Raw genomic sequence first — 25223 nt, 5'->3', positions numbered from 1 at the left:
ATGAGGGGACTAACATCCCCTATCTGCCACATCGAACCACAAGACTGAAATCTCGTTTTTTTTAAAGGGACAGTCTGGGACATGGAAATGGCAGCATCAAGAGCTGCCAAGGGTTTAAATTGAACTGAAGAGGCTGTCTTGTAGAGAGCAGACTTGGCCTAGATTTAAGCTTTTTGTAACGTCATCCAAATTCCAACTTGAGTGTAAGGCATTTTTCAGGAAGAATAGGCCATTTGACCAAGTTTAGGTGTTCGCATGATATGCACGCTACATATGCAGAGTTGTGCTAATTTTGACCTTTTTTACATGGCACAATTTCTTTGGATAAATCATGTTGATTGAGCTTTTGGCTTAGTGGGCCACCATGTTGCTTAAAGCCCCAAAGAGTGGCTTGTACTGATGCTAACTCATTTAACTGGTTGAGAGCCACATGTTGCCTGATGTCATAGTTAACCTTTAACCCTTTCCTTCTAGATTTCCTACCATTGCAGTGGGGAGGGAGGAGAGAGTGACGATTCCGAGGGGGAGAACCAGGAGCTTGCACAGATTGACAGAGGTATGTGGGCCGCTCGCTCAAACCAACCCAAGTCGTCTATGGTCTTCATTGTTACATGGATGTGTACAAGATGGTCATTTAACAGATTAAGCAACTTCTAGGTAACACAGTATAGAAGAAGACAATAAGCTTGTTGCTATTTCTGCCTCTTCAACTTTGACCTATACTCTTGGTTGCCCCCCTCAGAGAGGCGGCGGAACGGCGGCCTCACCCCTCTGGCCACCAGCCAACAGCACAACCAGGGTCCCCTCTCCCCGGCATGCCTCTGTCGCCTACACCTCCTTCTAGACCCAACTCTGGACCACCACTCTTCCGAAGAAGAGCTGGAGCGAATCGGCCGCGGCGTTGGAGATGGCAAGAAGTGGATGCTGCACCATCACCACGTCGAGCACCACAGCAGTGCCTCCAGCGACGAGGAGGTGCGGGACCTGTTCGGCTGTGGTCCGGTGGTGGCGGCCTTGGAGCCTGGGACTTGCCTGGAGGCCTCCCCCAGCCCAGTGCTCTTTAGCTCCAGCCCGCCTCGCAGCCTCAAGCCCCCGCCGCCCATTCGGCTACAGTTCCAGGTGGTGCAGCCTGCTGCTAGGCCCATTATCTTGACCCACTTTGACCAGTCAGCGGTTCCCTATACGAAGCACAGGCACAGCTACGGGGGAGAGGTTGGGAGGCCGAGTCTGGACCTGGAGAAAATGCAACAGGTTAGTGTTTCTATGCAGTGTCCACAATTCTTAAATAGCAACCGTTTGTATTGCATTCTCCAATCAGCCTAGTATTCTGTGGTTTGGATAGAATCTCACATAAGTATTTGGCAATCATAGAATCACATAGCTGGGTCATGCTATATGCATAGTGCTTTTTGGCTAGTGTAATTTAAATTAAGAATTGTTTTTATATAAAAGTGAAAGGGTTGCTTTCATCTTAAATTGGCATGTTGTATGGAAAACAGGGAAGGGAGATTGAATGCAGTCTTCACAACAATGTTTGAACTTTTTAAGAACATTGGTGGCCTATATATTTATGGGTAACAGGGTTAATGTGTTATGTTCAGTTTTCCACCACAAAACACCACACAATTACTAAAAAGAGAAGAACCAGGGCCTCCCGGGTGGCACAGCGGTCTGCATTGCAGTGTATCGCAGCTGCCCCCACGACTGGGAGACCCATGAGGGGCGCCAGGGGTAGCCTAGTGATTAGAGCCGAAAGGTTACTCGATCGAATCCCCGAGCTGACAAGGTAAAATTCTGTCGTTCTGCCCCTGAACAATGCACTGTTCTTAGGCCATCATTGTAAATAAGGGTTTGTTCTAAACTGACTTACCTGGTTAAATAAAGGTTAAATAAAATAAAAACGAGGCAGCGCACAATTGGCCCAGCGTCGTCCGGGTCAGAGCAGGGTTTGGCCTGCCGGGATGTCAGTGTCCCATCGCGCTCTAGCGACTTCTGTGGCGGGCCGGGCGCATGCATACTGACACAGTCGCCAGGTTTACAGTGTTTCCTCTGGCTGGCATCCGGGTTAAGTGAGCAGTGTGTCAAGAAGCAGTGCGGCTTGGGGGGGTCGTTTTCCAGAGGACACATGGCTCTTGTCCCATCACTGTAACTCCCGTTCAAGACTATAACTACCAATTGGGGAGAAAAGGGGTAAAAGGTGATATGTGTGTATGTATATATATACATATACAAACACTACTCAAAAAAATTAAGGGAACACTAAAATAACACATCCCAGATCTGAATGAATGAAATATTCTTATTAAATACTTTTTTCTTTACATAGTTGAATGTGCTGACAACAAAATCACACAAAAATTATCAATGGAAATCAAATGTATCAACCCATGGAGGTCTGGATTTGGAGTCACACTCAAAATTAAAGTGGACAACCACACTACAGGCTGATCCAACTTTGATGTAATGTCCTTAAAACAAGTCAAAATGAGGCTCAGTAGTGTGTGTGGCCTCCACGTGCCTGTATGACCTCCCTACAATGCCTGGGCATGCTCCTGATGAGGTGGCGGATGGTCTCCTGAGGGATCTCCTCCCAGACCTGGACTAAAGCATCCGCCAACTCCTGGACAGTCTGTGGTGCAACGTGGTGGATGGAGCGAGACATGATGTCCCAGATGTGCTCAATTGGATTCAGGTCTGGGGAACGGGCGGGCCAGTCCATAGCATCAATGCCTTCCTCTTGCAGGAACTGCTGACACACCCCAGCCACATGAGGTCTAGCGTTGTCTTGCATTAGGAAGAACCCAGGGCCAACCGCATCAGCATATGGTCTCACAAGGGGTCTGAGAATCTCATCTCGGTACATAATGGCAGTCAGGCTACCTCTGGCGAGCACATGGAGGGCTTCTTGCCACAGCTCGCATTGATGAGCCATCCTGGATGAGCTGCACTACCTGAGCCACTTGTGTGGGTTGTAGACTCCGTCTCATGCTACCACTAGAGTGAAAGCACTGCCAGCATTCAAAAGTGACCAAAACATCAGCCAGGAAGCATAGGAACTGAGAAGTGGTCTCATCACCACCTGCAGAACCACTCCTTTATTGGGGGTGTCTTGCTAATTGCCTATACTTTCCACCTGTTGTCTATTCCATTTGCACAACAGCATGTGAAATGTATTGTCAATCAGTGTTGCTTCCTAAGTGGACAGTTTGATTACACAGAAGTGAGATTGACTTGGAGTTACATTGTTGTTTAAGTGTTCCCTTTATTTTTTTGAGCAGTGTATATATAAACAGTGGGGCAAAAAAGTATTTAGTCAGCCACCAATTGTGCAAGTTCTCCCACTTAAAAAGATGAGAGAGGCCTGTAATTTTCATCATAGGTATACTTCAACTATGACAGACAAAATGAGAAAAAAAATCCAGAAAATCACATTGTAGGATTTTTAATGAATTTATCTGCAAATTATGGTGGAAAATATCTATTTGTTCAATAACAAAAGTTTATCTCAATACTTTGTTATATACCCTTTGTTGGCAATGACAGAGGTCAAACGTTTTCTGTAAGTCTTCACAAGGTTTTCACACACTGTTGCTGGTATTTTGGCCCATTCCTCCATGCAGATCTCCTCTAGAGCAGTGATGTTTTGGGGCTGTTGCTGGGCAACACGGACTTTCAACTCCCTCCAAAGATTTTCTATGGGGTTGAGATCTGGATACTGGCTAGGGCACTCCAGGAACTTGAAATGCTTCTAACGAAGCCACTCCTTCGTTGCCCGGGCGGTGTGTTTGGGATCATTGTCATGCTAAAAGACCCAGCCACTTTTCATCTTCAATGCCCTTGCTGATGGAAGGAGGTTTTCACTCAAAATCCCACGATACATGGCCCCATTCATTCTTTCCTTTACACGGATCAGTCGTCCTGGTCCCTTTGCAGAAAAACAGCCCCAAAGCATGATGTTTCCACCCCCATGCTTCACATTAGGTATGGTGTTCTTTGGATGCAACTCAGCATTCTTTGTCCTCCAAACACGACGAGTTGAGTTTTTACCAAAAAGTTATATTTTGGTTTCATCTGACCATATGACATTCTCCCAATCTTCTTCTGGATCATCCAAATGCTCTCTAGCAAACTTCAGATGGGCCTGGACATGTACTGGCTTAAGCAGGGGGACACGTCTGGCACTGCAGGATTTGAGTCCCTGGCGGCGTAGTGTGTTACTGATGTTCGGCTTTGTTACTTTGGTCCCAGCTCTCTGCAGGTCATTCACTAGGTCTGTGTGGTTCTGGGATTTTTGCTCACCGTTCTTGTGATCATTTTGACCCCACGGGGTGAGATCTTGCGTGGAGCCCCAGATCGAGGGAGATTATCAGTGGTCTTGTATGTCTTCCATTTCCTAATAATTGTTCCCACAGTTGATTTCTTCAAACCAAGCTGCTTACCTATTGCAGATTCAGTCTTCCCAGCCTGGTGCAGGTCTACAATTTTGTGTCTGGTGTCCTTGACAGCTCTTTGGTCTTGGCCATAGTGGAGTGTGACTGTTTGAGGTTGTGGACAGGTATCTTTTATACTGATAACAAGTTCAAACAGGTGCCATTAATACAGGCAATGAGTGGAGGACAGAGGAGCCTCTTAAAGAAGTTGTTACAGGTCTGTGAGAGACAGAAATCTTGCTTGTTTGTTATTGACCAAATACTTATTTTCCACCATCATTTGCAAATAAATTCATTAAAAATCATACAATGTGATTTTATGGATTTATTTTTTCATTTTGTCTGTCATAGTTGAAGTGTACCTATGATGAAAATTACAGGCCTCTCTCATCATTTTAAGTGGGAGAACTTGTACAATTGGTGGCTGACTAAATACTTTTTTGCCCCACTGTGTATTTAAATATAAATATATATGTGTGTGTGTATGTGTATATATATATATACATATATATATACACACACACAGTTGAAGTCGGAAGTTTACATACACTTAGGTTGGAGTCATTAAAACTAGTTTTTCCAACCACTCCACAAATTTCTTGTTAACAAACTATAGTTTTGGCAAGTTGGTTAGGACATCTACTTTGTGCATGTCACAAGTCATTTTCCCCACAATTGTCTACAGACAGATTATTTCACTGTATCACAATTCCAGTGGGTCAGAAGTTTACATACACTAAGTTGACTGTGCCTTTACACAGCTTTGAATATTCCAGAAAAGTATGTCATGGCTTTAGAAGCTTCTGTTAGGCTAATTGACATCATTTGAGTCAATTGAAGGTGTACCTGTGGATGTATTTCAATGCCTACCTTCAAACTCAATGCCTCCTTGCCCGACATTATGGGAAAGTCTAAAGAAATCAGCCAAGACCACAGAAAACAAATTATAGACATCCACAAGTCTGATTCATCCTTGGGAACAATTTCCAAATGCCTGAAGGTACCACGTTCATCTGTACAAACAATAGTACGCAACTATAAACACCATGGGACCACGCAGCAGTCATACCGCTCAGGAAGGAGACGCGTTCTGTCTCCTAGAGATGAACGTTCTTTGGTGCAAAAAGTGCAAATCAATCCCAGAACAACAGCAAAGGATCTTGTGAAGATGCTGGAAGAAACAGGTACAAAAGTATCCATACCCACAGTAAAATAAGTTCTATATCGACATAACCTGAAAGGAAGAAGCCACTTCTCCAAAACCGCCTTAAAAAAGCCAGACTACGGTCTGCAACTGCACATGGGGACAAAGATTGTACTTTTGGTAGAAATGTCCTCTGGTCTGATGAATCAAAAATAGAACTGTTTGGCCGTAATGACCGTCGTTATGTTTGGAGGAATAAGGAGGCGGCTTGCAAGCCGAAGAACACCATCCCAACCGTGAAGCACGGGGGTGGCAGCATCATGTTGTGGGGGTGCTTTACTGCAGGAGGGACTGATGCACTTCACAAAATAGATGGCATCATGAGGAGGTAAAATTAGGTGTATATATTGAAGCAACATCTCAAGACATCAGTCAGGAAGTTAACGCTTGGTCGCAAATGGGTCTTCCAAATAGATAATGACCCCAAGCATACTTCCAAATTTATGGCAAAATGGCTTAAGGACAACAAAGTCAAGGTATTGGAGTGGCCATCACAAAGCCCTGACCTCAATCCTGTAGAAAATTTGTGGGCAGAACTGAAAAAGTGTGTGCGAGCAAGGAGGCCTTCAAACCTGACTCAGTTACGCCAGTTCAGTCAGGAGGAATGAGCCAAAATTCACCCAACTTATTTTGGGAAGCTTGTGGAAGGCTCCCTGATACATTTGACCCAAGTTAACTATTTTAAGGCAGTGTTATCAAATACACTCAATTAGTATGTAAACTTCTGACCCACTTGGAATGTGATGAAAGAAATAAAAACAGAAAAAAATAAGTCTCCCTTCTACTATTCTGACATTTCACATTCTTAAAATAAAGTGGTGATCCTAACTGACCTGAAACAGGGACTTTTTACTATAATTAAATGTCAGGAATTGTGAAACTGAGTTTAAATGTTTTTGGCTAAGGTGTATGTAAACTTCCAACTTCAACTGTATATAAAAAGTCGAACCAGCTCACCTGCTTGACTATTAGATGTTCAATGTTTCTTTTAAATAAAAATAAATAATTTTACCATGTTGAAATGGAAGTACAGTTCATATTACAGGGTTGACCTTGAACCTGATGGACTAAATGTAAATTAATCACAATAAGTAAGTACAATTGAGAATATCTTTCCCAAAGCAACAAAATAACTAGAGCTTTAAAATGGTGCAAATCTTGGGGTTAAATCTTCCCAGAAGTTGGACGAACATGTCGTGGGATATTCCAAAAAGGGGGATTTGAGAAAGAAATACAGTTATTGACATGTAAACACACTGCTATTTGAATATTTAACATGGTTTACTTTTACTTTAGTCAGAGTGTAGGTTATCCAACTGTTAAATTAAGTGCTTTATCAAAACTTACACACAATGTTTGAGGGACATAAAAGGCACTCGTGGAGCAACCCATTTCCCATTGGAATTGTTATATATTTATTATTTTGGTATGCTAGTTTTCAATGCGAATTGAGGCCTCGAGCAATTAGCCATGCTTAACTACAGCTCTCTTTTTACTCCCAAAAAGTTAGGTATAAAACCTATTGTGGATTGCCATCTGTTCCCTGTAGACTACATCCAATCTTTTAAAACAAACAGAAAAGTATCATATTTGGATGGACTAACCATTTAAGGTTCATCGAAGGGGCATTCTTTATCTATGTTGGCCAATGATGCCATGTAGTCAGTCTGTGGACCACACCACAGATCTTCCAAGATGACTCAAGTGTATTGTTTTATATTTTTCTCATCCATATCTGTTATGGGTTCAAGTAAAGCATTACCTAAATTTAACTAATGGGTTTTCACGAAGGACAATTGACCAAGAAAGTTGTGTGAGTATGTTATTTCACTCAAACTGTATTAAGGACACTGAATAACTAGGCTTTACTTTAGGGTAGCCTTGTACCACTAGCCAGACTGTAGACTATGCTTCATTACATTGAGTTTGGGATTAGGTAAAGGGACACAATAGCGTTGCTCTCCTGCACACACACACCCACACAATCCATTGCCCGGCGCTTGCCACCTCGGTGGTCCGGAGAGATGAGGGAGGCACGGACGGCAGATGTCTGCCCTCATTTCTCACAAAAGCCAGCAAGGCAGAAGGAGAGGATTAAATAAACAACAGAAAACGACAATGACTAATGAGTCACAGAGAAGCTGGTCCAGTGATCGTTAAAATCCAATAGCCACATTGGCACAGACTATGATATTGGAAGTATGTGTATGCGTCTGTGTGTAGGGGAGGATTTGAGGGGTCCATATGTCCATGGGTGTTTTTGGAAAAAGGGAACAGATGAGAGACAGTGGGCAGTAGTAACAGGGGCTAGGGGAAATAAAAGGAAAGGATGAGGTTGTGTGTGTTTCTGTCTGATCGGCATCTGAGTGTGTGTCCGTGTGTGTTTCTACATCTTTGTGTGTATGTGAGCTCAGTCAAGGGGAATGGGAGGTGCTGGAGGGAAAACAATAGGGGGGTCTTCAGAGGTAGCTGCCAGACAATACTCTCCCATTAACCCTTTTCTGGGCAACTCCAAGTGTGCGTCCCTATGGACCCTGGTCAGAAGTAAGTACTGTATAGGGAATGGGGTGCCATTTGGGATGCGTTCTTGGAGTCTCCAAATTATCAATCTAAATAAATGTCTAGACTTCTCCATCCTTCATATCAAATGTTATCTACCTCTGTTTTGCCTTTCATGTCTGAACTGTCTAAAAAGTAATTTCCTGCATCTCAACCTTTCTCTTTTCTTTCTCACAAACTATTTTAGTGGACAGCACTTTCTCTCCATTAAAAGAACCTAGAGTACATTTTGCAACTATGTTTCCCAAAATGTGCCACCTAAAGCCCCCCACTCCCACTATGCTACAATTCTGCACCAAATCAAGGATATTGTAGTCACTTTGCCGACAGATGGAGTTAAACAGTGTTAGCACAACTCTTTAAAGAAAAGTAATAGTATTGCCAGCGCACGGTGCTAGGACATACCATGAATCCAAACACCTCAACAACGACTAATAGTAGTAGCACCTTTGCAATAGGCTGCTAAAATAAAAGGAGAAGCAAGTGAATAAAATCAGCATACAACATGTGTGACATAATGTACAGTCATTTACCTGACAACGTAAAAATCTGTCGCTCTGCACCTGAACAAGTCAGTTAACCCACTGTTCCTAGGCCGTCATTGTAAATAAGAATTTGTTCTTAAAACTTGTTTGGGGATAGGGGGCAGTATTTTCACTTTAGATGAATTGCGTGCCCATAGTGAACTGCATCCTACTCTGTCCTAGATTGCTAATATATGCATATTATTATTACTATTGGATAGAAAACACTCTGAAGTGTCTAAAATTGTTTGAATTTTGTCTGTGAGTATAACAGAACTCATAGGGCAGGCAATCTTCCAAACAAGAAGTGAAATTCTGAATGTGGGTCAAATTTGACGTCATCGCCCCTTCATTTCCCAACAAGATATGGATCTCGTAGCACTTCCTACGCCTTCCACTAGATGTCCTCATTCAGTAGAACGTGGAATGTAGCTTCTGGTGTGAACTTTGACCGAATGGGAGGGGAAATAGTCACGGTCTTGGCAGAATGCAATTGTCCTGTGGCGCATTTCTCTGTGGGTGCCACCGTCGTTCCATTTGGCTGCAGATGAAAACGTATGATCCAGTTGGAACGTTATTGGATATATATATGAAAATAACATCCTGAAGATTGATTCTCTACTTAGTTTGACCAGTTTATTCGACCTGGAATATATCTTTTTGAAGTTTTCGTGCGAGTTGTCCTGGACCAGCGTCAGCTTTTGGGCACTTGAGCTGAAAGTGCTAGCAAATGCAGCTAATTGGACATTATGGAACAAAACAACAATTTATTGTGGAACTAGGACTCCTTGCACTGCATTCTGATGAAAGATCATCAAAGGTAAGGGAATATTTATGATGTAATTTCGTATTTCTGTTGACTCCAACATGGTGGAGAAATACTTTTACGTCTGAGCGCTGTCTCAGATTATTGCATGGTAGGCTTTTTTCGTAACGTTTAAAAGAAATCTGACACAGCGTTTGCATTAAGAACCAGTGTATCTTTAATTATATGTAGAACATGTATCTTTAGTCAAAGTTTATGATGAGTATTTCTGTTATCTGGCGTAGCTTTCTATAATTCCTCCGGATATTTTGGAGGCATTTCTGAACATGGCATCAATGTAAACCGAGATTTGTGGATATAAATACCTCTCGGACCTGACCTGTGGTCAATCTCAATGAGATCCATGCACATTCCTACTGTCTCGTTGTTCTATCACCTTTATTCAATGCACTTTATATGTTGTATGTCACATTTCTTTAGTCAACCGTTTTGTTATTATTTTTTATTATATTATCGAACAAAACATAAATGTATTGTGTAACATGTCATATGAGTGTCATCTGATGAAGATTTTCAAAAGGTTAGTGATTCATTTTATCTCTAATCCTGCTTTTGTGACTATCTTTGGCTGGAAAAAAATGGCTGTGTTTTTCCTTTGATTTGGTGGTGGTCTAAAAAAATATATGATGTGTTTTCACTGTAAAACATTTAAAAAATCGGACATGATGGGTAGATGAACAAGATGTTTATCTTTCATTTGCTGTATTGGACTTGTTAATGGGTGAAAGTTAAATATTTAGAAATAATATTTTTTGATTCCCTGCGCCACCTTTTCAGCTGAATGGGGGGGTGGGTTTCCCCTCGGGGATCGGCTTGCCATAACTTAACTGACTTGCATAGTTAAAGGTTAAATAAAAAAAATCTTTCTAATATTCTTAAACGGGTCAAAAGGGTTGCTGTTTATCTCTACTACTAATCCACCGTGCTCACGGTAATCCGAACCCAATTGCTCAGATGTGGCACGACCCATTGTCAAAGCGATTGCCAAAGCAAACAGTTTGTGGCAGATGTCTTTTTTACCTGGCTGGCCACAAATTATTGGTCTGTCAGATATGCATTAAGTTCATAACTGTGCGCCTCAAGAAAAAAAAATCTGAATTTCCTTTATGGTCCTCAAATGACAGAGATGCATATACGGTTTCAGGGATGATACGAGCAGGGATGATTAAGAGCTATTAATCACCAAACTTTCAACTACTAAACAGACTGTACAAACGTTGTTGGGAAGGTTAGGGGGGGTTGGGCATGTGAGGTCCATACAGTACCTTGCAAAAGTATTCATCCCCCTTGGCGTTTTTCCTATTTTTTGCATTACAACCTGTAATTTAAATTGATTTTTTGGGGGGGATTTCATGTAATGGACATACACAAAATAGTCCAAATTGATGAAGTGAAATGAAAAAAATAACGTGTGCACATGTATTCACCCACTTGGCTATGAAGCCACTTGGCTATGAAGCCCCTAAATAAGATCTGGTGCAACCAATTACCTTCAGAAGTCACATAATTAGTTACATTGCACACAGGTGAACTTTATTGAAGTGTCACATAATCTCAGTGTATATATACACCTGTTTCAAAAGGCCCCAGAGTCTCCAACACCACTAAGCAAAGGGCACCACCAAGCAAGCAGCACCATGAAGACCAAGGAGCTCTCCAAACAGGTCAGGGACAAAGTTGTGGAGAAGTACAGATCAGGGTTGGGTTATAAATAAATATCCAAAACTTTGAACATCCCACGGAGCACCATTATAAAAAAATTGAAAGATTATGGCACCACAACAAACCTGCCAAGAGAGGGCCGCCCACCAAAACTCACTGACCAGGCAAGGAGGGTATTAATCAGAGAGGCAACAAAGAGATCAAAGATAATCCTGAAGGAGCTGCAAAGCTCCACAGCGGAGGTTGGAGTATCTGTCCATAGGACCACTTTAAGCCGAACACTGCACAGAGCTGGGCTTTACAGAAGAGTGGCCATACAAAAGCCATTGCTTAAAAAAAATAGGCAAACACATTTGGTGTTCGCCAAAAGGCAATGTGAGAGACTCCCCAAACATATGGAAGAAGGTACTCTGGTCAGATGAGATGAGAAATGTTTGCTTTTTGGCCATCAAGGAAAATGCCTGGCACAAACCCAACATCTCATCACCCCGAAAATACCATCTCCACAGTGAAGCATGGTGGTGGCGGCATCATGCTGTGGGGATGTTTTTCATCAGCAGGGACTGGGAAACTGGTCAGAATTTAGAAATTATGGATGGTGCTAAATACAGGGAAGTTCATGAGGGAAACCTGTTTGTTTTCCAGAGATTTGAGACTGGGACGGAGGATTATCTTCCAGCAGGACAATGACCCTAAGCATACTGCTAAAGCAACACTCGAGTGGTTTAAGGGAAAACATTTAAATGTCTTGGAATGGCCTAGTCAGAGCCCAGACCTCAATCCAATTGAGAACAAAGATTGCTGTACACCAGCCGATTTGAAGGAGCTGGAGCAGTTTTGCCTTGAAGAATGGGCAAAAATCAGAGTGGCTAGATGTGCCAAGCTTATAGAGACATACCCCAAGAGACTTGCAGCTGTAATTGCTGCAAAACGTGGCTCTACAAAGTATTGACTTTGGGGGTGTTGAATAGTTATGCACGCTCAAGTTCTGTTTTTTTTTCTTATTTGTTGTTTGTCTCACAATAAAAAAATATGTTGCAGTGGTAGGCATGTTTAAATGAAATGATACAACCCCCCCCCCCCCCCCCCCCCACAATTTGTATTTTTTTAAATTCCAGTTGAAAGGCAACAAAATAGGAAAAATGCAAGCCACTGTACCAAATCTCCCTCCCTCCACAACAGCAGGAGTCTTGCGTTTACATTCTAACTTGGACTGGGAAGTAGTCTTTGACAGGATATTATAAGCTTTGTTGACTGCCTTGTTTGGTTTAGCAGCAGCTGCACTTCTGTCACTTTCTTGATTTATAATTCTTAATTGACTCACAGTGGTCAGTTGCTGTGACATCATCAAATGAATTTACTTCTGATTGTCAATGAAACCCATTGGCTGCTCTCGACGGAATACAGTGGCTTGCGAAAGTATTCACCCCCTTGGCATTTTTCCTACTTGGAAAAACGGCTGTGGGGGTGAATACTTTTGCAAGGCACTGTAAACTGCCCTCGAAGTATGCAGTTTAAGCTGAAATTTGTATGAAATGGGGAATACAAATCAATTCATTATTTATTGTAATTATTATTCAGGTGTGTTTTGAAATGTTTCAGTAAGACATGGGACAGAATGCTGAGGGATAAAGTTGGTTTAAAGTGGGATGTTTGCTGATAATTGTTTCTCATTTCTTCCCCTCAGAAAATGCTCCTTAAAAAGAACTGTGGTGGGAAAACACGGACCATAAAGATTCGGGTGAGTTTAGATTAATCTTCTGGTCCCCACAAGGATAGTAAAATTTTGGCTCCCGAGTGGCGCAGTGGTCTAAGGCAGTGCATCACCATGCTAGAGGCGTCACTACAGACCCTGGTTCAATTCCAGGCTGTATAACAATCGGCCATGATTGGGAGTCCCATAAGGGGCAGTGCACAATTGGTTGTTGTAAATAAGAATTTGTTCTTATTTTTAGTTAAATATAGGATATAAAAAATTCAAACACAAACACACAGAGTCCTTATCCTTTCAAACCAAGCGATAATACCCAGTCAAGGTGGCCGTGTCCATTCAAGTCGCGATAAGACTGAGAGATCATGCAGCCCTGTGAACAAGTCTGTCTCGCTACACTGTTGATGCCCCTCCAAATGCATGCTGGGATAGAATCTGACACCAGTGTCATGTAAAAAATACTCCATGTGAAGGCTTATTATTGTGAACATTTTTACACTTATGATTGCCTGTGATTGTGACATGAAAGTGTGAAAAAGCTCATGGCTTGAGAATTCTCACTGGTCAATTGCTTCTGCTTCAATTTTGCTTCTGGTTTATCTTGTTGCTTAGGTGGATAACATCAGTGCCTGATTGAAATTGACACTTAACTTGAATAAATAAGAAATGATCACTTTTTAAATATATTATTGATTATTTTGCTATTCTGTCGGGGCTGGCTAGCTAGCTAGCGTCGGGTAACTTTAGCAACTGGTCAGAATGGTGACAGTTTCTGCGTTAGCATAGCGATTTAGCCACAAACCTGTTACCTAGTTGTGAAAACTGTGTAGATGGCTGAGCTCGTGGCAGTGCCACTGCGCTTGTGCGGATCGCTCTCCTCTCACCCACATCTCCACTACAGTCACTTTGAATGGAAAGTAAATACAAATAAAAACATTTGTGGTATAAAGCCAAGTAATCATCTATCAACCACTGAGGTATATAGCTTGCAATGGATCAACACTACGATGATTGCCATGGTAGTACAATTTCACCAAAATCATCTGTTAAAGTCCTCTCATTTTATGTTACGAATGACCTTTACTGGCGTAATGTGGAACTGAAGACTCAACTTTTTTTTTTTTTAGGTTTGTCTCGATAATGCCATGGAGAAAACAAGACCTTCCTTGGTGTCCTTTGTTAGTCCATGGCCATATGCTTAATTAGTAGGTTGATTTTATTTCAGGTTATGAGGAACACATTACAGGCTATCATGAAGAAAACTATTCATCCTGGCAGGTATCAGACCAAACGCAAATGTACATGAACATTTCCCATGTCTCATAATGATCTGCTGTCTAATAGCTGTTATTGATGACACTAGATAAGTCAAAGATGAAGTGTATTCTTGCTGCCTAGGCAAAAAAAACTGTCTAGCTATAACAACAGCCCAATGACAATGTGTCATGCTTTTACTGTTACACTTACCCACTGGACCAGCTTAATGTTAGGTTAATGACCGCAAACAACAACACTGAAATATGTGACCATTTTTTATTTAAAGGGTGGTGGGGGAGGAAGAGAATACATTCCCCAATTTAAGACAAAACAATAACAACAAAGCCAAAGACATGAATAATACAATTCAAAAGTTTTTTTTAATTTACAGCTGCTTTCCTTATGTCTTCAAACAAATTATTAAATCCCTCTGCTCATACTAAGACATATTAGTCAGGCTTGAAGCCATGACTTCCAAGAAATGTGTAAAACTCCAACTTCGTTTTTCCTGATATTCTTCACAAGCAATACTAACAGAATCAGTTTTTAAACCTAGATATTACTAATACAAGCAAGAGGTAGAATGTGGTGAGACCATGTGGTGAACAAAAAACTGAAAATGTGATCGTAAAGGAGGCAAAAGTATGATGAAAGTAATGACACAGTGAGGATGAATGAAATGAATGACCAGGGATGCAGCAAGGACACTTAACGCCCAGGAGAGGCAGAGCGGTTGGGCACAGGATCAGGCTGCTCCTCCGAATGGACTGTGGGGTGGTCTGAGAAGAGGACAAGACCTAACGCTGCCAGAGCTTGTGCACGCTAGGACAAACAACGATGCAAACAGTGAGTGGGATTCTAACACAATTACGTTTAAACACAACTAATGAAAGTCAATTGTAGGGATGGGATCAGGGCAACATTGGAAATTGTGGAAAATATTCCATTTTTAGGGATAAGTCCATTTCAGCTATGTATTTACCCTACAATTTAGTGGGCTTCCACTTTATCTAAGATACGACTGTAATTAAATTGGCTATTATCATGAGGTATGAAATCATGTCAGCTGTATTGAAAGTACTGAAACTTGTCTGCCACACCTGATTGAAAAGAGCGGGGCAAATGTCAGCTCGCCACACCTTTGCCAGCGTCCCTGGCTTCTACACTATTTTGCTATCTACAGTGGTGCTGCCGTGTCAACAACCCCTCTCCAAAAATTATGTCTCCAGTTGTTTACATTTTACCATTTGTGAAGCACACCCATGCATATTCAATATGATAACAAAATGTGAACTTCCTCCTTGAAGTCATGGTGATGAGGGGATCCACAAGAGACAAAGCTAGAAATAGGTATGGAAAAGAATGCATGAATACCCAATGATGAAAAACCCATGGTAATGAGTCCCATTATTGACCAAGCTGATTTACTGTTTACTAGGAGTGAACAGGGAAACAGTATAGAATGTAATACGTTCCTTGGGACCCCAGTCATTTTATATTTTTGTACAATTCCACCAGAAGTACAACTGAGGTATATTCAGTGACATCTCAGATGAAATGTACAGGTATTGAGTATAGTTTCCAAACTGGGTTCTTTTGTAGGCAAGAATGAGGGTTGAAGGCAAGTGCTAATGGCTACCTTGGTCTTTCCATAGAAAGGACCTTTGGAGGAAGAGTGTGAGGCATATATTTGACACTTATCTAAACCAGTGTTTCTTATGTAGCCTAGAGGTTAGAGCGTTGGGCCAGTAACTGAAAGGTCGCTGGTTCAAAAACACGACAAGGTTAAAAAACATCTGTCTGTGCCCTTGAGCAAGGCACTTAACCCTAATTTGCTCCAGGGGTGCTGTACTACTATGGCTGACCCTGTAAAGCATCACATTTCACTGCACCTACTGTATCTGGTGTATGTACAAAAACAAATAAACTGTCCCTGGGGACATTTTAGTTTTTGGCCTGGCACTACACAGCTTACACAAATTATCAACTTATTATGGTTAGAACGTTGGGCCAGTAACCGAAAGGTTGCTGGATCGAATCCCAGAGCTAACAAGGTAAAAGAAATCTGTCGTTCTGCCCCTGAGAAAGGCAGTTAACCCACTGTTCCCCGGGCGCCGAAGACGTGAATGACGATTATGGCAGCCCCCCCGCACCTCTTGGATTCAGAGGGGTTGGGTTAATTGCAGAAGACTCATTCAGTTGTACAACTGACTAGTTTTCCCCTTTCCCATTATCAAGCTTTGATGATTTCGAATAGGTGTTCAGCGCTAAATTAAAAACAAATGTGCACCCCTTTGGATCCCCAGGAACAGGGTTAAGAAACACTGATCTAAATATTCTTGACAGGTTCTACAGATGGGTGTTTACCTTCTGGGTATCTCTGCCTGTCGCACCTCCAACAGTGCTCTTATGTCAGCTACAGGATAAACAAAAAAATGGGTAGAGTTTAAGACATGCACCTGTTTCATGAGACATGCTACATGTATAATGGCAATATGAAGAACAATAGGTTTGGCAGTGCTGACAAAGATTGGGGCAGAGCGATTCCCCTTGCTACCCTATAAGCAAGGAACCGGGATTTGAATTTCATGCACACTGCCGATGGGAGCCAGTGAAGGGAGTTTTACACAGTTGGCTAGGGGTTGTTGTTATCTGTGACAAAGCCTTGGAGCAGGCAGCCTTTCCAGGCAGGAAGAGCAGCTTCTCTTGTCAATGTTGAGCTTGACGTGGTAGGCTAACATCCAATCTGCTAGACATGCAAAGTTGGTTGTCTTTTCATCTGGAGGGAGGACAGAGAGACACAATAAGGGTAACTCAGTGTAACTTAGTGTGATTGGTAAAGTCTCAACACTTATGTCCGGTCCCAAATCGCTTCCTACCCCTCCCCTTGGCCATAACCATTTGTTTCTGTAGCTCTGTAAGGTGTGAGATCCATAATTGCACTGCTTATAGCCTACCTGCCAAGACCCTACAGATCTGCAAACATCGAGGGGATAGGACCATGGGGGAGAGAGTGATTTAGGACTGGTGGAGGGAGCAATTTAGGACTGGCTTTACATTGACACAGTACCTAGCTGCAAAGATTATATTTAGCTGACCAGCAATCCTGCCTTGTGTAGGGTTTCTGGAGGTGTATAGCTATTAGCTGGCTATAAGCCTAAAAAGTGCCTTCATTTCAGGAAATCTCCCACTGACAACTATGACTAGCTAGGATCATTATATTAGCTTAGGTAACATTTAATTCATGAAATAAGCATTAGTAGCAAGCTAGGTGAAAGTTGTTTATACTTTGTCTGAAAACTAGCTTTACATTTGTTCAGTTAGCTAAACAAGCAAGATACAACTGCACACCTGAGAACAAGCCACCTCGACCAGCTGACAACTTATTACGCTAGCTAGCTAATTCAAGAGGGAGGGAGGGTGAGAGAGACGAGACACCCAAACTAGCGCAGCCATCTACACAGGAGTGTTCACAACAAGCTAACAGGCTTGCAGCAATCGCAATGTTAACACACAAATGGCTTAATCTCGCCATTCCACCCAGTTGCTAAAGTTACCCGACAAGTGTCGGGTAATTTTGTTATAAGTGTGAAAAAGATCACAGTCAATCATAATCATTGATTGTGAGCTATTTCACGTTGTGAACTTTTTTACATGTTAACCGGCACTGGTTTCTATGACCCTCTGCTACAGCCACTATGTCTACTCTAACAAGAAAGCAGAATCTCTATATTATCTCTCTTGTTGCAAGCAATTATCCTTTCATCACAGCTTGGAACTTACAATTGACTTCCCTTTAGGTCCAAAATTACTATATACTGTCATCGCTGGGAATTGTTTATTTCTGAACCAAGGGTTTATTTAAGGCAAGTGACACTAGTTAAAGGATATTTTATTGCAATGGCTCAGCGAAGATGCAAGCTATATACACTAGCTCTAAAAATTATCTCAGTGCTGAGACCACTCTAGGGTGTTTTTGGAGCGCCATGTGTCACCAGCAGGGTAAGTGTGTGTGGGCCACGGGTTGTGTAAGTGGTGGGGGGAGGCAGCTCGAGTTGAGTCAATGGCACCTGGGCATTTTGGCACAAACCAGCACAGTCCAGAAGGATGCATAGAGTGTGGCGGGAAAGTGACTGGATTCTCTGTGTGGATTGCAAACACACGTTTATGACACACTATTAGTGTCAGCACAGACACACTCGGGTTACAGTTTTGCACTCATAGGCTAACCCTTTCTATGTGGTTGAACGCTACTTTCGCTGTGTCTAAGCTCTGACTGAAATAATTGAGGCTCATCTTTCAAATTGGTAGAAGAAGAGGAGAGATGGAGGAGTGTCTGTGGTTACCCTGTGGTGTATCACCAGGGATGAAGTCACTTTCCATTTTTAGCCCGACGGGCTGCTCTGTGTTGTGTTCCTCTGCTACAGAGATGTTGTTCATGATCTCCTCCTCTCATTGTTGTTTTTGTTGTTAATGATGACTCTTGGTAATGGTTATTTTCCAGACACAGCATTTTCTAGTACAGTAGATCTTTGGAGCGATTTTGGGGATGCACAATGCTTTCTTTCTCTCTCCATCTCTTGTTACTTCTGTTCTTCCTCTTCACCACTCTCTCTCACCCTCCCTCCTCCCTGTGCTTGCTCTCCTTGCTACTCTCCCCTTTAACTCCCCCTACACGTCCCTTTCTCCCTGCCTCTGTCTTTCTCTCTTGTTCTTTCACCCTCCTTTTTTCTCCATTTACCTAATTCTCTTTCCTGGCATGGGACCAGGAGAGACTAGATTTCAGGATGCTGTGTATCCCTGGAAATAATAAGAATTAATGTAAACAAAACAGTTTTGAAAACATGGCTTGTCCCAAAAAAGTGGTCTCTTGGCAAAACTTAGTATGGGGTCAGTATAGGGACAGGGTACGTTGAGCAGCCTTGAGATAACTGGGTGATGGTAGGTAAAAGTTTTTGTTCGTGGCAGAGGAGGCTGGTGGGAGGAACCATTACAATGAGCCCGTTCTATAGCTCCTCCCACCAGTCTCCTCTGATTCATGGAATGGGGGTGTGGTATATTGTATATCTTAAATGTATTCCTTCATGCAGATATAGATCTCTGTTGAGACGTACCCTTCATTTCTTGACCAGTTGTCTGGGACAGGGATGTGCCAATTCATAGCAGCCTCAAATGCAGAGAAGTTGCCTAAGTCCATGAAACTGGTTCGTGTGATTCTTAATATGTTTAGCAAGCTCAGACTCCATGTCATCAGAGCCTCTCTTTTGCACAGGTACAGTGCATTCGGAAAGTATTCAGACCTCTTGACTTTTTTCCACATTTTGTTACGTTACAGCCTTATCCTAAAATGAGGAAAAAACAATTTCATGCAATCTACACACAATATCACATTAAGTGAAAATGAGTTAAGATTTTTTTAAATTTACTATTTAATTTTTTTATTTTGAAGTATTCAGACCCTTTGCTATGAGACTCGAAATTAAGCTCAGGTGCATCCTGTTTCGATTGATTGTCCTTGATGTTTCTGCAACTTGATTGGAGTCCACCTGTGGTAAATTCAATTGATTGCCATGATTTGAAAGGCACACACACCTGACTATATAAGGTCCCACAGTTGACCGTTCAAGTCAGAGCAAAAACCAAGACATGAGGTCGAAGGAATTGTCTGTAGAACTCCGTGACAGGATTGTGTCCGTTCACAGATCTGGGGAAGAGTACCAAAAAAATGTTGCAGCATTGAAGGTCCCCAAGAACATAGTGGCCTCCAAGGAAGTTTAGAACCACCAAGACTCTTCCTAGAGCTGGCAGCCCGGCCGGGGAATCGGGGAAGGAAGGCCGGTGAGGTGACCAAGAACCTGATGGTCACTCTGACCCAGCCAGAGTTCCTCTGTGGAGATGGGAGAACCTTCCAAAAGGACTACCATCTCTGCAGCACTCCACCAATCAAGCCTTTATGATAGTGGCCAGACGGAAGCCAGTCCTTAGTAAAAGGCACATGACAGCCCGCTTGGAGTTTGCCAAAAGGCAACTAAAGTCTCTCAGACCATGAGAAACAAGATTGTCTGGTTTGATGAAACCAAGATTGATCTCTTTGGCCTGAATGCCAAACATCACGTCTGGAGGAAACCTGGCACCATCCCTACGGTGAAGCATGGTGTTGGCAGTATCATGCAGTGGGGATGTTTTTGAGTTGCAGGGACTGGGAGACTAGTCAGGATCGAGGGAAAGATGAACCAGAGATCCTTGATGAAAATCTGCTCAGGACCTCAGACTGGGGCGATGGTTCACCTTCTCTGGAGAAACCTGAAAATAGCTGTGCAGCAACATTGCCCATCCAACCTGAGAGAGCTTGAGAGGATCTGCAGGGAAGAGTGGGAGAAACTCCCCAAATACAGGTGTGCCAAGCTTGTAGCGTCATACCCAAGAAGACTCAAGACTGTTTTCGCTGCCAAAGGTACTTCAACAGTCCTGAATAAAGGGTCTAAAAACCTGTTTTTGCTTTGTCATTATGGGGTATTGTGTGTAGATTGTTTTGTCCATTTTAGAATGAGACTGCAACATATCAAAATGTGGAAAAAGTCAAGGGGTCTGAATACTTTCCGAATGCACTGTACATGTTAATTTTCTTTTTTGTCAATGTACCTCGTCAGTATAATTTTTTCATCCCTTGCTGCTGCTCAAATGGACTCTCAAGAACCTCAAGGGGAGCTAGAACCATGATTGTTTTACATTTCAATAAACCAGCAGCATACCACCCTGCATACCACTGCTGGCTTGCTTCTGATGCTAAGCAGGGTTGGTTCTGGTCAGTTCCTGGATAGGAGACCAGATGCTGCTGGAAGTGGTGTTGGAGGGCCAGTAGGAGGCACTCTTTCCTCTGGTCTAAAAATATATATATCCCATTGCCCCAGAGCAGTGATTGGGGACACTGCCCTGTGTAGGGTGCCGTCTTTTGGATGGGATGTTAAATGGGTGTCCTGACTCTCTGAGGTCATTAAAGATCCCATGGCACTTATCGTAAGAGTTAACCCCGGTGTCCTGGCTAAATTCTCAATCTGGCCCTCAAACCATCAGTCACCTAATAATCCCCAGTTTACAATTGGCTCATTAATCCCCCTCCTCTTCCCTGTAACTATTCCCCAGGACGTTGCTGCAAATGAGAACGTGTTGTCAGTCTACTTACCTGCTAAAATAACGGATAAATACAATAAAATACGGGGCATGATGTAACAATTGTCTGTAACAATAAAAATCTTGAGTTCAAATGCATGAGCTATTACAAAAATACTATGCATATTATTACAAAAACTGACTATGTAATCATTTGTATTGGGTATGGTGGCCATTGGCTCAACTTACCCCAAGGCAAACAATTTGACTATTAGCCGACACAACTACAACGATGCACTTTCATGCTAGGTTTAGGACTTCATTTTGAAGCTTGTCGAGACACCAACTGATGAACAAAACAATCTTACAATGATCTACTTTGGTTTAGACTTCTGACTTTGTGAAAGTCTGTTTTTTGGACAACTTGTTTACCACTTTTTCCATGTGGTTTCTTCCTTCACAGACTCCATTTTGTTTATGCTTTCCTAGTAACAAGGGTTAACTAACCCTTCACCTCAATTTACCCCACTCTCCCCTACTCCTGAAACTTCAGCTCTGGGGTGGGAGAGAGTAGGAGGAGGTGGAGAGAGCTCTTTCTCAGGGATGGAGCCGCCAAGAGCAGTGTCTGGTTTCAGCCCCCGAAGAGGAGGTGGAAGAGAGAGGGGGTGATTGTGAGTGGAAGAGCAAGTTCGAGACAGAGGGATGCAGAGCTGGATGAAAGACTCCTGTTAAGAAGCGTGAGACTGGCAGCACCTCAATGTGTCCATTTAAAGTTAGCGTTATTCGTGCTAGCTGGCAATATTAGTGTGCTTTGATCCAGGCTCAGGTCAGGATACGGGAGTAAAGAGGAGACATAAATGACATCTTATTAGAGCTGCTGGTCAGAAAAACTTACCCCAAGGTATTGTAGAGCAGAGCTTTATTTAACTTTTAATGCACTTTACACTTGATGTGGAAGTCAGCACATTACAGTAACAGCATGTACAGTATATTGAGGTGATGGAGAAGGCAGAGAAATATGACACTGAAGGGATGTGGGGTGGGGTGAAGAAATGGGTTCAGGTTGAGAGAGGGATTAAAAGAGAGGAAGGAGGATGATGAAATGATAGAATGAATCGCACAAACCCCAGACTCTCTCATTCTCCTCTGTTTGCCCTCTATCCACGGAGGCCAGTTCCTGATTACAGTGTGTGGGGCCTTGTGATACTGTAGGTCAATCTTTCACCCTAGAACTTCCACTACCCCCCTGAGTAGGCCGGAGAAAGTGCTGCCTCACTGCCAAATGACACAAAGTAATTTCCTGTCGAGGGGAAAACGACTTGGGCTAATTTTAGACATACCCTGCAGTCCTTCACAACAGAGAAGAGTGAGAGTCCTGCCCAGGGCTCTGTACAGTATGCAGTGGAAGAGTGTTATGTCACTAGCCCTGTTATGAATATAAAGTCTCACTGAAAATGTAGAAATGAAATATCATACTTTTCCATTCAGTTCTCTCCCTGCATGTCTGTGGTTTTGGTTACATTTGTCATTCACTTGCAGAAATATCAGATATACTTAACAGGAATGTTTCAGTTCTTGGCGTCACTATTCAAAGTCACTAAAGTAATTGTTCTAAGCTCAGTTGAAGCAGAATTTAGTGAGAAATTGAGTTTCAATTATTGCTTTATGTACCCTATCTGCTGTTATTCTGGATGCAATGGAATGATTACCAAAGTCGTTCCAGGGTATCTCCGTGGCATAGGGACAACTCGGTGTAAATGGTTGCCTTAGTTTCTACCCCATCCAGGCTAGTTGAATGAAAGGGCTCCATCCCATAAATAGTTATCTTCTGCCTACTGTGAATCTTAGCTCTGTAAAGAGGGCACCAGCTAGCATCACATTAGCCTCTAACTCTGACCTAGCTACAGTAGGGGTGGCTGACCAGTATATTACCACTAACTAATGCCTAGGGAAGCAGGGTAAGCCCTGCTTTTTCCATCTACCCAGATTCATAGAGGATTAAAAAAAACAGATTAGCCAAAACACTAACTATTCCTTCCTTTGGTTAACCATCCTGTCTCTTTTTCTGTCCACAGAACTTGACTGGCACTCGCCCTCTACCCAGGTATGCCTACGATCCCTCCATTTTTGCCTTCCGGTCCCTCAGCACGGTCCCTCCTTGCAGTCCACTGACTCCATCCGAAGACCGCCCATGTGTGTGAGGGGATAACACCAACAGACCCCTCCACACACTTATTGACTCTATAGGAGACCCCCAGACTATAACTTGTCTCAGCTTTGAAGATGAGACTGTGCTAAATAATGAGTAATAATGACCGATAGGATAATTTGACAAAGCCAATGTTTGAAAGGTCAATATTGTACTCTCAGGTAATCCCACTCTGTCAAGTCATGCTCTTGCTCAGACAACTGCTCAACAAACACAAGCATCTAATACACCAAGAATGGGGTGATCTTAACCCTGATATTGAATGATGATGTGAGACATGCCGATTGTATGTACTGGGGAATGATAAGGCTGCAATTGAAGTCTCTTTGAAAATACATCGCTTCACTCAAGCTCTTAGTTCCAAGGACACTTCAGATATTTCATACATTAACAGCTGTCTTTTGGATGTCTGTTCAGAAAATGGACTTCACTATCAAATATATTTTCAAAGAACAACACAAGCATTGGAAAGCGTTCAGACTACTCCGATGCATTTGATATTCACAAGAGAACTGTATCTTGATGACAATCAAGGGTCAATCAAACTCAAGACAGGTTCGTTGTCTAGACTGGAAAAAGCTCATTAGGACCACTCATTAACAGAGGGGTTCTTGATACATTGCAAGCTGTACACTGCACAATACATGTAGAGTCAATTTCTTTGTATGTATCAACCAGTTAGAGGGAAACTGGCCTGACAATCTGTCCTAATACACATGAATAGGTTGTGGTGACAGAGGGCATCCCTGACACATGCAGTCATTTGAAAGTAAAGTAGATGTATGTCTGCATTACTATTTTGTGGATGTTATTTGAATTGTCCAGGTAATAAGCTACTACGGCATGTATGATCGTAGTTCGCGTTAACCTTAAAACATTTTTTTTTGGGCCTCAACCTGTCTGAGTTTGATTTTCACTGTAGAGGAAAACCATTGTCCTCTTTTCCTGCATGCATTTCACTGTGCTGAGGTGTAGAAAAGAACAGTATGTAAGCATTTAAGGGAAGTATAAGAAATCTACTAGAATGACATGATATTTCTAACCCGTACCTTCTTTTCTTGTATGAGACAACCAACATTATGCTTCTGAATGACATTCCTGATGGATTGAATGTAAAACTGAAAGTAGTCTTAACTGTAGAGTCGTTATGCTAGGGTAATCAGAGGACAGATATGAAAAACCTTTTCTCAAGTGACATGACAACCTATTTATGCACATGAATGTATACCGTGATGGACATGTTGAGATCAAAACAGTGTCGTCACCGTAACCAAGCTCTTCTAAAGTAACTGCTGTGATGTTTCTTTGTCCCTCGCATTACTTCTGAACAAATAAACGCCCTGTGGCCTCTTGATTCTTAGAAGTGATTTTTATTTTTACATTTCTACATTTGCGTCAATATACAATATAGAGTGCATTTGGAAATTATTTAGACTCCTTCCCATTTTCCACATTGTTTACAGCCGTTTTCTAAAATGCATTCAAAATGTTCCCTCATCTACACACAATACACCATAATGTCAAAGCAAAAATAATCCTACGGTCGCTGACAGTGCTCCTCTGTGTAGATGGGAGTACCTTCCATAAGGACAACCATCTCTGCAACACCACACCAATAAGGCCTTTATGGACTGGTCCATTTGTATCCCTATGGTGGAGCATGGTGGTGGCAGCGTCATGCTGTGGGGAGACTAGTCAGGAACGAGGGAAAGATGAACGGAGAAATATACA

At 42.4% G+C, this 25223-nt stretch overlaps 1 protein-coding gene across 2 annotated transcripts; it reads left to right on the top strand.

Moving 5' to 3' along the window:
• Nucleotides 1–441: 441 nt before the first annotated feature.
• Nucleotides 442–24846, top strand: LOC109894211 (uncharacterized). 2 transcript variants are annotated; one of them, XR_004207059.1, is made up of 5 exons: nucleotides 442–556; nucleotides 743–1251; nucleotides 12893–12946; nucleotides 14044–15019; nucleotides 23359–24846. XR_004207059.1 is itself a non-coding variant. In XM_031815673.1 (4 exons), the coding sequence occupies exons 2-4, from the start codon at nucleotides 922–924 to the stop codon at nucleotides 23482–23484; spliced, it is 510 nt and encodes a 169-aa protein (XP_031671533.1). In that variant the 5' UTR covers nucleotides 442–556; nucleotides 743–921; the 3' UTR covers nucleotides 23485–24846. The 2 variants fall into 2 exon arrangements, 1 of the variants encoding a protein (XP_031671533.1); XM_031815673.1 differs by lacking the exon at nucleotides 14044–15019.
• Nucleotides 24847–25223: the final 377 nt, after the last annotated feature.

This window comes from Oncorhynchus kisutch, unplaced genomic scaffold, assembly GCF_002021735.2.
Source record: "Oncorhynchus kisutch isolate 150728-3 unplaced genomic scaffold, Okis_V2 scaffold68, whole genome shotgun sequence".
In the NCBI taxonomy this organism is placed as follows: domain Eukaryota; kingdom Metazoa; phylum Chordata; class Actinopteri; order Salmoniformes; family Salmonidae; genus Oncorhynchus; species Oncorhynchus kisutch.
Note: the sequence above shows the minus strand (reverse complement) of the source record. Positions and strands in the feature narration are given on the sequence as shown.

Bases quoted from the DNA above. Each gene is read 5' to 3' on its own strand.
- LOC109894211 (XM_031815673.1), top strand. From the start codon at position 922: ATGCTGCACCATCACCACGTCGAGCACCACAGCAGTGCCTCCAGCGAC. The intron at 1,252-12,892 runs GTTAGTGTTTCT...TCTTCCCCTCAG, and splicing joins ACCTGGAGAAAATGCAACAG to AAAATGCTCCTTAAAAAGAA. The intron at 12,947-23,358 runs GTGAGTTTAGAT...TTCTGTCCACAG, and splicing joins CACGGACCATAAAGATTCGG to AACTTGACTGGCACTCGCCC.